A 14,333-nucleotide genomic window follows, 5' to 3' on the forward strand; every position below is an offset into this window, starting at 1 on the left:
AGATTTACTAAATTTTTACTTAAATATTTTAAATAAACCTCTTAAATACATTATTAGTTATAAACAATGTATTTATATTTCTAATCCAAAAACTCATTACCTACTATTTCCAATGGTTAAGTACCATGGTATTTCATATGCTGAAATTCAATTCCAATGTCTTAAATATGTTCACTAAGGTTCAAGGAATGTAAATCAAAGAATAAATTCATCAAATCAGTATGAATGTAATTATATAACTCCCATCCTTTAAAAAAAAGCTTAATTATAGAATTTATATCTTTCACATTTTTACATATACAATTAAAATCATAGCTTTAAAGATAACATCTCCAACTCTAAAGACAACTAGATTAAAATGAAGTATTAAGTCTCTACACAATGTAGGTTGATTTAAACAAATTGACATAATAATACGAACATTAAGGGTGGGCAAAAGTAATACAATAAAGCCACAAAATTTAGAAAAAAAGATATAATAATGAATCAATAATAAATAAGAGTAAAAGTCTAACAAAATCTAAAAATGATAATGTATTAAAGAAATATAGATATGAAACTTTGGAAGACAATGAAGGTATAGCCTTAAGGTCAAACCTTAGGGAGTTAATATCAAATGGGTTTACTCAAAATGTTAAGGAAAATAATGTTTCTCTATGTCTAATTGAGGATAATAAATAAAATGTATACAATGTGACATAAATTGATCTAGATTAATTAATTTTAGTTTCAAAAGTGATAATTGAACAATTAATATTGTTTTAAGGAAACAAATGCAAAGGAGGAATGCACCTAGCCCATTAACTAATATTAATGAATACATTTTCATGCAACTTGTAGATTTTAATGATTCTAGATTTACTAATATTGGTATTTTGTTTAGTACATCATTTGAAAATTTATACAAAACTATGTTTATTTTCAAGGTCAATTATGCAAATTTGGGCCACTTCTGTGAACAAAGATATGACCTAGGAAATTATGCTCTTCTATTCTTTAGTTTTCCTTGAAGTCAACATCTCTTTCATTGTTAAGCATTGCCAATATTAAAAGATAGCTTAGGGAGGATTTTGGATCACTAGGTCAAGTTCTCCTAGTTCCACTCAATAGAAAGGTCGAGTTTTGTGGTCATGAAAATGATCAAGGACAACACTCAGTAGCCATGCAAATGTTTTGGAATATTAATGCAAATTTAGGTTCCTTATAGTGTTTTAAATCAAAAGATTACTATGGAGGATGCTCCTTAAATGTGAATCATGTGTTCTTGATGCTCAATGATAATTTGAATGTATTTTGAATGCATCTACATATGCTCCATAGAACTTAATCACATGAAATGTCCACCATGTCAATTCATGACTAGAATAAAACTAGACAAGAGTTGACTAGACTTTTAGGGGTTAGATCTACATGCATGAGATTATCCTAGGATAAGAGAACAATAAAATCCATGTAAGAATGAATGTCTAAACATAAAGCCCAAAATACTAAGCAAGATAAATGATAGATACATAGGAATAGGTGAAGGATCAAGAAATGATCCCAAATTCAACCAAGATTACACCATTCGTTAAAATGTAGTTGTATTAAGCGATTCTCCAAAAATAAACCCAAAATTAAATGAGAGTTTACATGGACATACAAATCACACCATTACAAATAAAATAATTTTATCATAATTTTTACTTGAAGTTACTTATCAAGTATAGTCAAACCAAAACTAAATGGGAATTTACATGGACATACAAATTACACCAATATAATTTTATTTATTTTTTTAATCATAACTCTTACTTGAATTTACTTATTAGTATAATCATGACACCTCTAATTTTGTACTTCTGACTATACTGATGTTGGTTGTTGTTTTTTGATAAGTTTGTTGTTCCGCCTTTACGAAAGATCAGGTCCTTTTCCTTACCTATATAATAAAAAACATATGTAATATTATCTAATATAAATATATAAGATAACTCTTTCAGCATTCATTATTTTACAAATTATAAAAATTAAAACAAAATTTTAAATCAAAATCATGATGAATCACTTAGTGGACTCTCATAATCATAAAATGTAAAAACTATTGAAAGAATCTTATAAATCAAATTTCCATACCTTTTCACAATAATTATTAAGAATATTTACACATAAAACAACTTTATTACTATTCTTAAATTCCTTAAACTAATCACTCATAAATATTATTCAAAACATTCACCTACTCATCCCCCTTGGTGGGGGAAGCAAGAAAAATAATTACCAAGGAGAAAGCAAACTTATTCTCTTTCTAACACCGAAAGTGTGCTTAAAGTTTTCCCAAAAGTAAGACAATCCAAGATTGGTTGAAGTACATGTACTATCATGACTCAAACTTCTAAAGAAGATGGAATCAAATTATTATATGAGTGAGTGCATGTGGCTTAGACATGACTAAAGCTTGATGTCATAGCTCAACTCATAATGTTTATTTGTGTTTTTTAATTCATTTTATTTCTTTTCTTTTTCCATTGAATCTAATAAACTAAATAATCTTATCTAGAACTCTCTTTTTTAGATACTCAAGTTTCATATTATGGGCTCACATTGTGAAGGTTATATTTTAGTATATTATTTGGTAGTTATATTATATTAAAATAAATGGATGCTTGTTTTTTACAATGTTTAATGTTAATGAGATTGCATAAGAAAATATTTTAGTAATGGGTGGTTGAAAATGGATTGAGAATGTTTAAGAATGGATAAATCAATCAAAGTATAAATTTTTTCTATCTTCGTATTATTATTCGCTTTCAATATTGAGTTTAGATTAACAATTATTTAGATTTAGATGTGGCATTTCTACATTGATGTATAATCAATTAATAGTGACAATTTTATAATGTTTATGTAGAAATGAGTTGATTTATTATATGGATGTTGTTTATACTTGAAAGCAAGACAATTAAATTCTACAATTTAAAAGTTGAGACAATTACTTAAATTCTACAATTTAAAGTTGAGAATTTTAAATGAAATGAAATAAATGTTCAAAATTAAATAAATAAAGATTTTGTTTTAGAAACTTGAAGTAGATTATCTATGTTAGATGTATGATAATCAATTTATTAGAACCTTATGTGATATCATATGCTTGACTTTGTATTAGTGTGTCTTCTATCTGATGCTCACGTTCACTTCTACAATTGTGGAATCGATCTTTGTGTGCGTGGATTTGAACTGTATATGTACATCTAAACCTAGTTCACATATCTAAACTTTGTTGATTTTTTATGTCAAGGACTTGTTTCCATAATATCTACTACCGACTTTTGAGAGGGGTGGTGTTAATACATACCAAGTAGGATCTTGCTTGATAATGATTGAAGATTTCAAGAAAACAAGTTGTGATGCCTAAGAGTTGGTGTAAGATGATGATGTATTGTTGATGCTATTATCCTCCAAGGTCCTAGGATGTCTCTTTGATATAGATGATTTCATGATGGTTTGAAATGAATTAAGGTTTGTCCTTAAATATGTAACATTCTAGCACACAAGTTGATGGCTTTTGCACTCTAATTATCACATAACAAGTAATTAGTTGAAGTCAACAATGACCCAAAAATTATGTTTGAGTTTGCAATTTTAGAGTTCATTTTTTGCATTTTGCAAAACTAACGTAAATCACCTCCATAATTTGCCATTTTCACTTCAATAAATGAATGAATGGACTAAGAATCAAAGTTGATCTCTCTAAAGATGTGTAGATGGAATCAAATTATGTTCAAGTTATTTACCAACTTTTATATTTCAATATATTACTTATAGACAAGTCATTGTACTAAAGATAACCCCATTAAAATGGACTCAAAAGGAAAGTTAAAAGATACAAAATATATATTTTTCAAAATTATAATGTACCTACTTTATAAATTAAATCTGTTAAATATTTTAAGTATCTAATGTGAAAAAAACTCTCATGAAACTAAAAGTTATATTTTAAAACTTTTAAGACCTTTAATTACGATAATACCAATTTTTAATATTTTTAAAATTACCCAAATGAATATGTGACTAAGAACCTCTATCTTGAATTTTATTTTTTGGGATCCCTGCATAAAACCCATAAATGACAATAGTTATTTCATTAATCTTTTTCTTATGGTCATTAAATATCTAAATATTTATATAATATTTAAAGTATCTGATAATTATTGATTATTTAACAAGAACCCTTTATATTTTTGGATATTTTGATCATTAGTCTTCATATGATCATTATACATTTAAATATCTATATATTCTTTGATATGCTATGACTGATAGTTCTATTTAATTCTTATGGTCATTAAATATCTAAATATTTATATAATATTTAAAGTATCTTATAATTATTGATTATTTAACAAGAAATCTTTATATTGGATATTTTGATCATTAGTCTTCATATGATCATTATACATTTAAATATCTATAAATTCTTTGATATGCTATGGCTGATAGTTCTATTTTTTTTTGGCTTACATGTATATAAAATATTTTATAATCTTTATGTCATATTTTTGGATATATTGATCAATAGTCTTCATATGATCATTATACATTTAAATATCTATTTATTCTTTGATATGTTATGATTGATAATTCTAATTTTTTTTGGCTTATATGAATATAAAATATTTAATAATCTTTATGTCATAAGACAATTGTGAGTAAGTATAAAATCTCTTAATTTTTGTTTATTATTTATTTTTAATTTAATTTTTTATTAATAATTTATTAAATTTATATTATACAATTACACCTAACAATACCTACCCTAAAATGCTACTTAATAGGGAGGCTTTTTCTCATATAACTCTACTTTAAAGACAAAACAAACATCATGATTCTAGTGTTATACCCCTCTCCCAACAGAAAAGGTTCACCTACCTAACAAATAAAATTATATATAATAACCTTTATGATAGCATGTTAGACAACTAATAAGAAGTTTGGTCCCTTTGATAAAGCCTAATGTTGCATAAAAGTAGATGAAAAGTTTATTCCTGAAATACAGAATCCTTTCATTCAATTCTAAAAAAACCTTTTAAATTAAACTTGCAGTTGGGCCCAATATCCAATGCAAAGGTGGTGAATCATTTTCACTGATAGAGACTTTGCACACAACCAAAGCAAAGCAGCAAAGACATTATTTCAAACCAGCACATGATCCTCATTCATTTACACCCCCAAATGTGAATCAGATGCTTATCACACAGGCATAAACTGCAGATGCACTAGGATACACAGAGAAGGCATGAACTGCAATGAGTTTGGATACTTACAATCTACACAGAAGATGGTGAAGTTGGTATACAGTGCAAGAACACTGGCAGTGTTAGCATGGATCATGTGGATTTGTTCCAGTGTGCAGGCAGTAGACATTGGTGTCAACTGGGGCACCATATCAGCACATAGACTCCCTCCCCCTATTGTTGTGAGGCTTCTAAGGGCCAATAATATTATGAAGGTGAAGCTTTTTGATGCAGATCCCTTGGTTTTAGAGGCTCTTGTGGGCTCTGGTATTCAGGTCATGGTGGGCATTCCAAATGACATGTTGAGGATTATGAGCGTCTCTTCTGCAGCTGCAGACATGTGGGTTCATGATAACGTCACTAGATATGCCTTCAGAGGGGGCGTTGATATTAGGTAAATATTTACTTTCAATGAATGTTTTTGACTGATTGGTTCTCAGGAACTATAGTTTTGAACCCTTTTTCAAGTATTTGTCATCTGTATGTATCATGTTGTGATCAGCGCAGAAAGCTAATGATATGGATCCTAGATTTTAAGACTACCATGGGAAAATCAGACCATTATGTACTTAGCACAGATGTTGAACTTGGCATTCAGGTAAACAGGAATACTGTCGCTCCTTGATCTAGGATCTTTCTTTATTGTGTTCACCAGATTGAGAAAGTTATCTATATTTATGGCCCACTTCAGAACATGTCGTGTTGGTTTGTTTGGTCGTATTACATTCCCTTCCATAAACATACATTGGAACCGTCTATTATAACATATACTCTCTTATTTTATGAGATTGTGGGTTTTCATCTTTCGTTCTGGTCATGCTGGTCTCTTAGACAAATCATGCACTCTTTAAGACTCAAGTAATACTGTGTTATTGACATATGACCTCTTTTATACCAGATTTCCTAATCTGTTCAGTTCACCATTTACAAGTAGTTGTTACGGTTGTTGTGGACTATCTTGGCACATATCTACATGTGAGCACATTCTGTCAAATTTTAGAAAATTTGATTGTTGAAGTCACTATGTTCGCTGGAAGATTTTTTTCTTTCTTCTAAATTTTGAGTTGATGAAGATCAGGGTTCAAACACTAACTCATGCTTCTGTGGATGCCAAAGTTCAAAGCTTAGATATGGACATGCCTGAGGTAGGCCATCCCAATGACCTAGGAATTACACCTAATTCTGGAGAATTGCCGTAGCCCTGTGAATGGCCACTAAACTGACCTCTACGCACACCAAAAGAGGGTATAGCCCACTTATCAGAAAGGGCCACCGCAAGGTGCCATAGTAGCCTTAAGCTTCCAAAGGCATTGTAAAACCTCTAGGTTTTTTACTAGAAGTATGATTTGCAGACTTGGGTGAACTGAAAGGTGAAGAATTGTTGTCCATCTTGGGGACACAAGTTCAGTCTGGCAGTGGGTAACGTATGCGCAACCCATAGTCTATGCACGGCTGGGAGGAGGGCAAATCCATGCTTTGCAATGGATTGTAGGCCTTTGATGTAACTCCATCTGCAATAACTTGCATGACCACATGAGATTTGAGCTAGTATTGGTGCAACTGTTTCCATTTCAACCCTAGACGGGAATTCCCTTTATACCAAATGCAGCAACAATAGCAATTCGTGTTTGCTTTACGTGGATGCTGATCTGGAATATATGGAGTATTACCCCATCAGATATATTTGCATGGGTCAGACATTCCGCACGTTTGTTATATAAAATTTGCAGGATTATCTGTAGCTGCTAGCTTGTTGAAAGTGGACACGGGATGTTATGGAACTGCGAATAAAGTGATTGAGGAATGGGACTCCAACTACAGTCGTAATTGCCCAAAGAATTTCGATTGAATGTGGTTGCTTTCTTTAACCTATTTTATGAGGTTTATGCAGATTTCTTTAAATATGAAATTTAAATGCCATTAATGCAGAGCATGAGCTTGAAGATTATAATCAGAATTGGAGAACAACATTAAAACAAGAATCTCCAAAGAATGGTAAAACCATTTTGTCATTGCAAAGTGGTTTGGAGACCAATGCATTTAGATTTTTGCTCTTGGTATTGTGCGTGTTACTCAAATTAAGACTTGTTATGAAATATTAAATATGTGCTATGCAGTATGCACAACAGAGGAAGGACAACAGTGGTTCAGCAAAATTTCACAACCGGTCAAATACGAAACGACAAACATCAAGGATGGGAGAGTTTAAAATAGTTATCTTATAGATTGAACAGGAAACAGGATCTATGTTCAGATGCCTAAAATTCCATCCATAGGAAAAAATGCCTAAATATGTTTGCCTCTAATTTTTATAATAACAGGTACGAGGACCTCCCCAAAGAGTACCATGGTCAATAGTTTGCACCATAGATCAAAATCTCACCATGTACCCATCAAGTTATTTTTGCAGACTTGTAAATCGCTCATTATCTTGCCTAGCCAAGTTTTACCGAGTTAATGGTTTTTAAGTTTTTAACCATGTTTTAATTTGCCAAGTTTTTTCTTAGTCACCAAGTCCAAGTCAAAATTGGATCTGATTAAGTTTTGCCACGTTACGTGTTTTGAACTATGATTTGTACACTAGTTGCACCACTTATCAACATCACAATATTTCCCTAGGTTTATCAAAGCAACAGGTATCGAGGCATATCCAAAGAGGGCAACGTCTGTCCAGGGATCACAATGCACCTTTGTTCTGATTGTCAATTAATAATTAAAAAAATACAGTCAAACGTACATTGTGATCCCTGGATAGACAATGGTCTCAAAGGGTACCACAATGAATAGAGTACTGATCACACCACTTATCAGCATCACAATATTTTCCCTAGGTTTACCTGTCACTACAGAGAGGGACAACTTGGACCCCATCCTGTGGATTTTTCAAGACCATTTATTACTTTTTTCAAACTATCTTTGCTTTTGGCATTAGATTTTTGAGATAACCTCATTTAGCTTGAAGTACAGATGAAGTACTACAGTTTTCTTACGACAAATAAATCTGTCTATTCTGTCCATGATAGGTTAACAGACGTGCATTATTTTGTATTGTTTAGTTTATCATGATTGGTAGCAGATTTAATGGTTTTAGGATATTATATCTGATGTGTTGTTTATTTGGAGATTCAAGAGGGTCATTGACTCTCTAACCTTCTTCCAACCCTGTAAGCTGCAACAAATAAATATGCATTTCCTTTTCCTTTGCACTATCTTGTTTCTTCTAAGTAAGACCTATCATATTTTGGATTGGCTTGAATCCTGGATTTGCTTACTAGGAACCATGATTAGTGTTGTCCTGAAGAAACCAAGCAGACGATTGTTACACTATAGTGAGGAAAAAATTAACTCTTCCCAAGCAAATGACTTCTCACACTTGTGATCAATATTTGCATTTTATATATTCAAGTTTATACTGCATACTGATTCGTTGGTTCTTGAATGCACGTGTATAGGTATGTTGCAGTTGGTAATGAACCATTTCTTTCCAGTTACCAAGGGCAATTTCAATCATTTGTAGTTCCTGCTGTGATCAATGTGCAACAGGCTCTTACAAAGGCAAATCTCGCAGGCCTGGTGAAAGTTGTGGTTCCATGTAATGCAGATGCTTACCAGTCCGACTTACCTTCCCAAGGAACCTTCAGGCCAGATGTGAGCCCAACTATGGTTCAGCTTGTCTCCTTTCTTAGCAAGAATGGATCTCCTTTTGTCGTTAACATTTACCCTTTCTTAAGTCTTTATGGGAATGCAGAGTTTCCAGCAGACTATGCTTTTTTTGATAACAGTACTCATCCGGTGGTTGATGGGCAGAATGTTTATACTAATGCCTTTGATGGAAATTTCGATACCCTTGTGGCAGCCTTAGATAGAATTGGCTTTGGCCAAATTCCAATCATTGTTGGAGAAATTGGATGGCCAAGTGATGGGACCATTGTTGCAAATATCAGCAATGCAAAAAGATTCAACCAAGGATTGGTGGACCATGTACTGAGCAACAAGGGAACACCTCTCAGACCTGGTGTTCCCCCAATTGAAGTATATCTATTTGGTCTTCTGGACGAGGGCCAAAAGAGTGTCATGCCTGGGAATTTTGAAAGGCATTGGGGTATATATACCTTTGATGGCCAGGCTAAATACCACCTTGAGTTGGGCCAAGGATCCAAAGGTCTGGTGAATGCTGCAAATGTCCCATACCTGCCTTCTAGATGGTGTGTTGCAAATGCCAACCGCGACCTGTCGAGTGCTTCAAACTATGTGCAACTTGCATGCTCAAGTGTTGATTGCACAAGATTGCTTTATGGAGGCTCATGCAATGCCATTGGAGAAATAGGCAATGTCTCTTATGCTTTCAACAGCTACTACCAACAACAGAATCAAGCAGAAAAAAGCTGCTATTTCAATGGGCTTGGAATGATAACATTTGTGGATCCCTCAATTGGGGATTGTCGTTTCCTCATTGGGATTAGAGACTCTTCTGCCACTGCCTTATATTCAAGTTCAAGATTTTTTCTGGCAGTTGAGTGGATGATTCTAATGTGTTTACTAACCTGTACTTGTCTATGATCTCGACATATCTCCAATTTGTAGAAGTTACAAAGCACTCGAACAAGAAACTGCCTATTTAGACATACTGAAGATAAGGCCATAGTTCTAACTTTGAAGTGAGGTGTACTCCTATTTTGTTAAACAAGCCCTATAGGCTGCTTCGAATTCCCCAGCATTTGACAAAGGTCATGTGCCCACTGTGCAGGAGTGCAAGAACCTTTTAGCACTCTAATACAAGTAGTCTCAAGATGATTTTTTTTATGTAGTAGTTGTATTCTTGTCCACATCATTGGGATTGTCTCAAAGGCACCCATATAGTAAAGTCTTTCATATGATAATACTCTTGTTGGTAAGTTCATCTTTCATTATGTACCTTTAGCAAGGATTTGCTCCCCTGTTACTTGGGTAATACATCTGTCTGCATAGTGCTGCAAATGAAAGATCCTATGGATATTAAGTGTTCAAAGAACATTTTGTCATTGGAAGACATTCTTTACAAATTATGTGAATGGATTTTGTTCCAATTCTTTGGAATGAACTCAATTCTGTAATCCTTTGATTTTATGTTCACTTCTTTATATGGTATTCTCTGGCTACTGCATAACAATCTGTAAGCTAATGAGTTAATACAGAGATTCATGTTTTTTTTTTAAATAGAATATGAGGGTTCTATTGGGCTTCTCACTTTTGAAAATAGAAACAATACAATACCAATACAGAAATGCACCATGACAAAACAACTACAGGATTAAATCCCCATAAGCCTGAAGGCTAGCAGAAGAGGAATTCAAGAATTTAGGGAAAAAAAGACCAAAAAGCACCAGAGACCACGGGAGCGAAAACTCCCCACCAGTGAGGATGAAGAAACAGAAGACAGTCGAGAAAGGCAGATACATCCCCGAGCTCAGACAGTGCCCAGGCCCCAGGCCTCCTCAGTGCCACAATCCATCCATGCTGGCTGGAATACAGAGATATTCATTTTGCTCTTAATAGGACCATCAATAAGGCAAATCCCTGGGATATGAATAAAAGTTACCACTATATAGCATTCATCATCAAGGCATTTTGCTGGTATGCCCTCATTTGGTATTATGTAATCTAGCTTGCTGCCATTCACTCTATGACATATATATAAATGCATATGGAGCTCCAATGATTAGAATTTTGACAGCAGTTTTCAAAGGTCAAGCACTCTCCCAAGTCTTCCTGGGAAGAAGGAAGAATCTGACTTCAATCCAGCGAGCTGAATCTGCTGGGCATAGAAAGTACTGAATCCATGCTCTTTCTGTAATGTATACAAGAAATGCAATTAAGAAGTAATCTGAACCAGAAACGCCAAAAAAAAGAAAGAAAAAAAATAATCAGGAAAAGTAGAGGATCAAATGAATAGCACAATAACACCCTAACAAAGATTACCTCTGATATATGGTTTCAACCATTTGGTGCCTTCTTTGTTGCCTTTCGTAACTTTTGAAGTTATAAAAAAGTTAGTCCTGACATTACAGCTAGTAAGAAACTTGTGTTATTTGCACATTATGCACCAATTCAATCATGAAACCACAGTCCCAATCACAAAAACCACTAAAAGTAAATTATATGAGTTGCATTCTAGGTGGTTTCGATGTTAATAAGGTGTCTTGAATAGCATGTAAGTTCTTGGCTCGAATGGTTTGTAACCTAAGTCACTTTACGTTGCATACTTTCTTTAAAGCTAACAACTTATATAAATGTCAAACATTATGTATTCACCCATTCAGCCGTTTCGATAGTTGTCTTTGTTAATTATATGATCTTATAAAAGGTAAAGGACATAATTCTACAACTATTTTGTTTTGGTTAAACTATGAGTTGAAGATTACATTAAAAGTTGATTATAAAGGAGCTGTATTTTGGTGACACTTTTTTGTGAAGTGAACAGGTTCTAAATTATGCCCATTTCTATATTAAGGCCTCCATTATAATTTTTTTCCATTAAGATCTTCATAAAATTTTTCCATTAAGGTCTTTGTTAAACAGGATCTTTGCATATAAATGATAATATAACTAGGGCTTCTTCTCAACAAGAGCAAAGTTAGGCACTTGCAGCTGGTATGGAGGAAAAAAGCTCTCCCTTGTGCTCAAAGGACAGCAGGCAATTTCCGACGAGCTAATCAAGGTGTATGGTGAATAAGGGGAGGCTGAGCCATGTCATTGATTGTGTTGCATGGGGTGCCTAGTCCTAATGAAGAAAGAAGGATGCTGGAATCAACAAAGAAACTTAGCTCTTTGCTTCTTTTTTGTCAAGGGAGGCTATCAAGATTGGGAATCAAGGATATTGGCTCCTTAGGAATGGGTTGTTTAGTGCTCCTCAGAACATTTTTCAAACCATCTTGACCAGACTAGTCTTTGTAGGCCTTGGGCTGTTGCCATGTCTCTGGTGTTCAGCTCCTTGGGCTGTGGATTGATGGTTTGCTGATATTTTGCAGCTTTTTATTTCTTGTCCTTTGTTTATACTTTTGGCTGTTGGTTGGACTTCACTAACCTATCTTTCATACTTTGTACACAAGGGATAGAGCTCTTTTAATAATTTCACCTTTTTATCTTTAATAAAATAATAAGAATAAAATCAGAGGACTTGAACATAATCAAATTATCATTGTCAAAAATGTTTAAACTTGATTTTGAATAATTTATTTCTTAACCATTTTGACATAATAAAAGAACATTTATACGTGTAAAAACTTGATTTTGAACATAAGGGTTTTAAAGCAAACTCTACTGTACATTAAAAAAACAAACTTTTTCTTCTCCAGCCCAAAAACAAGATTATGATAAACTTTACAACAAACTCTACACTGTATAAAGAACAGGGGATGCCTTTTGTAAAGCCTATACTGCCAGAAATAATGCAGACATAATATTTTTATCAGATTTAAATAATGCAACTTAAAAGCAAAACGTAGCAGCAAGCATATAAATTCAAAACAGATTTTTACATAACTTAAACACCTAAAATATCCAGAAATGAGGGCTTTTTAAACAGTTTTTAAAATTAAAATTAAGACACCAGCATATGGTGTCTACATTACAGCAATGTACAGTTATAACAGCAAATAGAACTTTATAGAAAATACCTACAGCTAGTGAAGAGGCATCCCAAAAATAAACAAGAAAAGCTGGTCGAAAATTTGTATAACAGCTGGCAAAGAGTTTAAGTTGGTTGCATGCCATATCTCTGTCAAAATGCCTGGAAACTTATAGGTGCTCACTAGACTTTAAAAGATCAGTCATAAAGATAAAAGAGTAAAATTAACATATAGTTCACCCAACTAGTATCACATCTCAATAGAACAAAAGGCCATATTGATTTGTTAAGTGATTAAAAAGAAACTTATAATAAAAAACTAGTCAAGTGATACCATTAAATGTCAAGTCAATAATTAAGATACTTTTGAAATCAAGTATAGAATGATGCAAAGACGGATAGTAATTTTTTTTTCTTTTTCCTAACTTTTGATTCCACTTGTTTCATGGTTCCCTTTTGTCTTTGTAGTCTTAATTTTGTACTAAAGTTTTTTTTTTGTTTTGGGATTTTTTTTAGTATTAAGTTTTGATTATGCTCATTCAAAGGTGTAACGTTTTAAATTATAGTCGCTTACAATTTTGTTTTCACTTAGGCTTCACTTTAGCGTTCATCTTCTAATGCTTGACTAAAGCATTGATTCTGCTCACACCAACTATCAAACACAATTTTACACCGTCTACACTATCTCCCTTTGGTCCTGGAGCCCTGATTTCCAGGACCATGGTGTTGGATGCCATTGTCCTCTCAAAAAAGGCCCATCTTGGGGCCTCACAACGGTCACCTAATTTGGACGGGGACCTAGATCCCATGTCAGCTATGTCGGAAATTCAATTTGTTTTTCAACCAGCAAGCATAAAAGGAGGTCTACCCTTCTCAATTCAAAATCTAAGCAATCATCGAATGAATTCAAGATCTCAATTACACCCTAGCAAATTCAAGTGAGCAAGCAATCAATCTTCTATCAAGTATTGAAGAAGAAGTGAAGTCAAGATTCAAGCATTGGAAATGTGATTCATGTTCTATGTTTTTTAAAGACTATCTACATGAAACCCTAATTCCTTGTGAAGACAAATAAAACTTCATTAAAGGTATATCATTAGGTTTTCATTCATTTTCAGTTTTTCCCTCAAAAGGAAAGTATTTTATAACTTCATTTATATTTTCAATTCAATTTCATGGTTAATTCCAAAACCAGGGTTTGACCAAAGGCAAACCCCTATTCCCAACAATTTCCCCCATCTTTTTGTGTAGGAAGTAGGTACAGAGTTGCATTCGGGAGGATCAACATGATTTGCAAAGATGAACAGGTTCACCTTTTGATGGCGAGAAATTCAGAGGACCAAGACGACCAACAACATAGTCCCAAAAAATCAATTTGAACTTCTAGGAATAGATCCAAATCATCCTCTTCTACTCGGATTCAAGAAGAGCCCCATTTAGGAGGTCTAGAATTT

At 33.2% G+C, this 14,333-nt stretch overlaps 1 protein-coding gene across 1 annotated transcript; it reads left to right on the forward strand.

Moving 5' to 3' along the window:
• The first annotated feature begins 4,986 nt into the window (after nucleotides 1-4,986).
• Nucleotides 4,987-11,136, forward strand: LOC131050458 (glucan endo-1,3-beta-glucosidase 5). The gene is made up of 2 exons (XM_057984640.2): nucleotides 4,987-5,667; nucleotides 8,726-11,136. The coding sequence occupies exons 1-2, from the start codon at nucleotides 5,276-5,278 to the stop codon at nucleotides 9,831-9,833; spliced, it is 1,500 nt and encodes a 499-aa protein (XP_057840623.2). The 5' UTR covers nucleotides 4,987-5,275; the 3' UTR covers nucleotides 9,834-11,136.
• Nucleotides 11,137-14,333: the final 3,197 nt, after the last annotated feature.

Source organism: Cryptomeria japonica, chromosome 1 (genome assembly GCF_030272615.1).
Source record: "Cryptomeria japonica chromosome 1, Sugi_1.0, whole genome shotgun sequence".
In the NCBI taxonomy this organism is placed as follows: domain Eukaryota; kingdom Viridiplantae; phylum Streptophyta; class Pinopsida; order Cupressales; family Cupressaceae; genus Cryptomeria; species Cryptomeria japonica.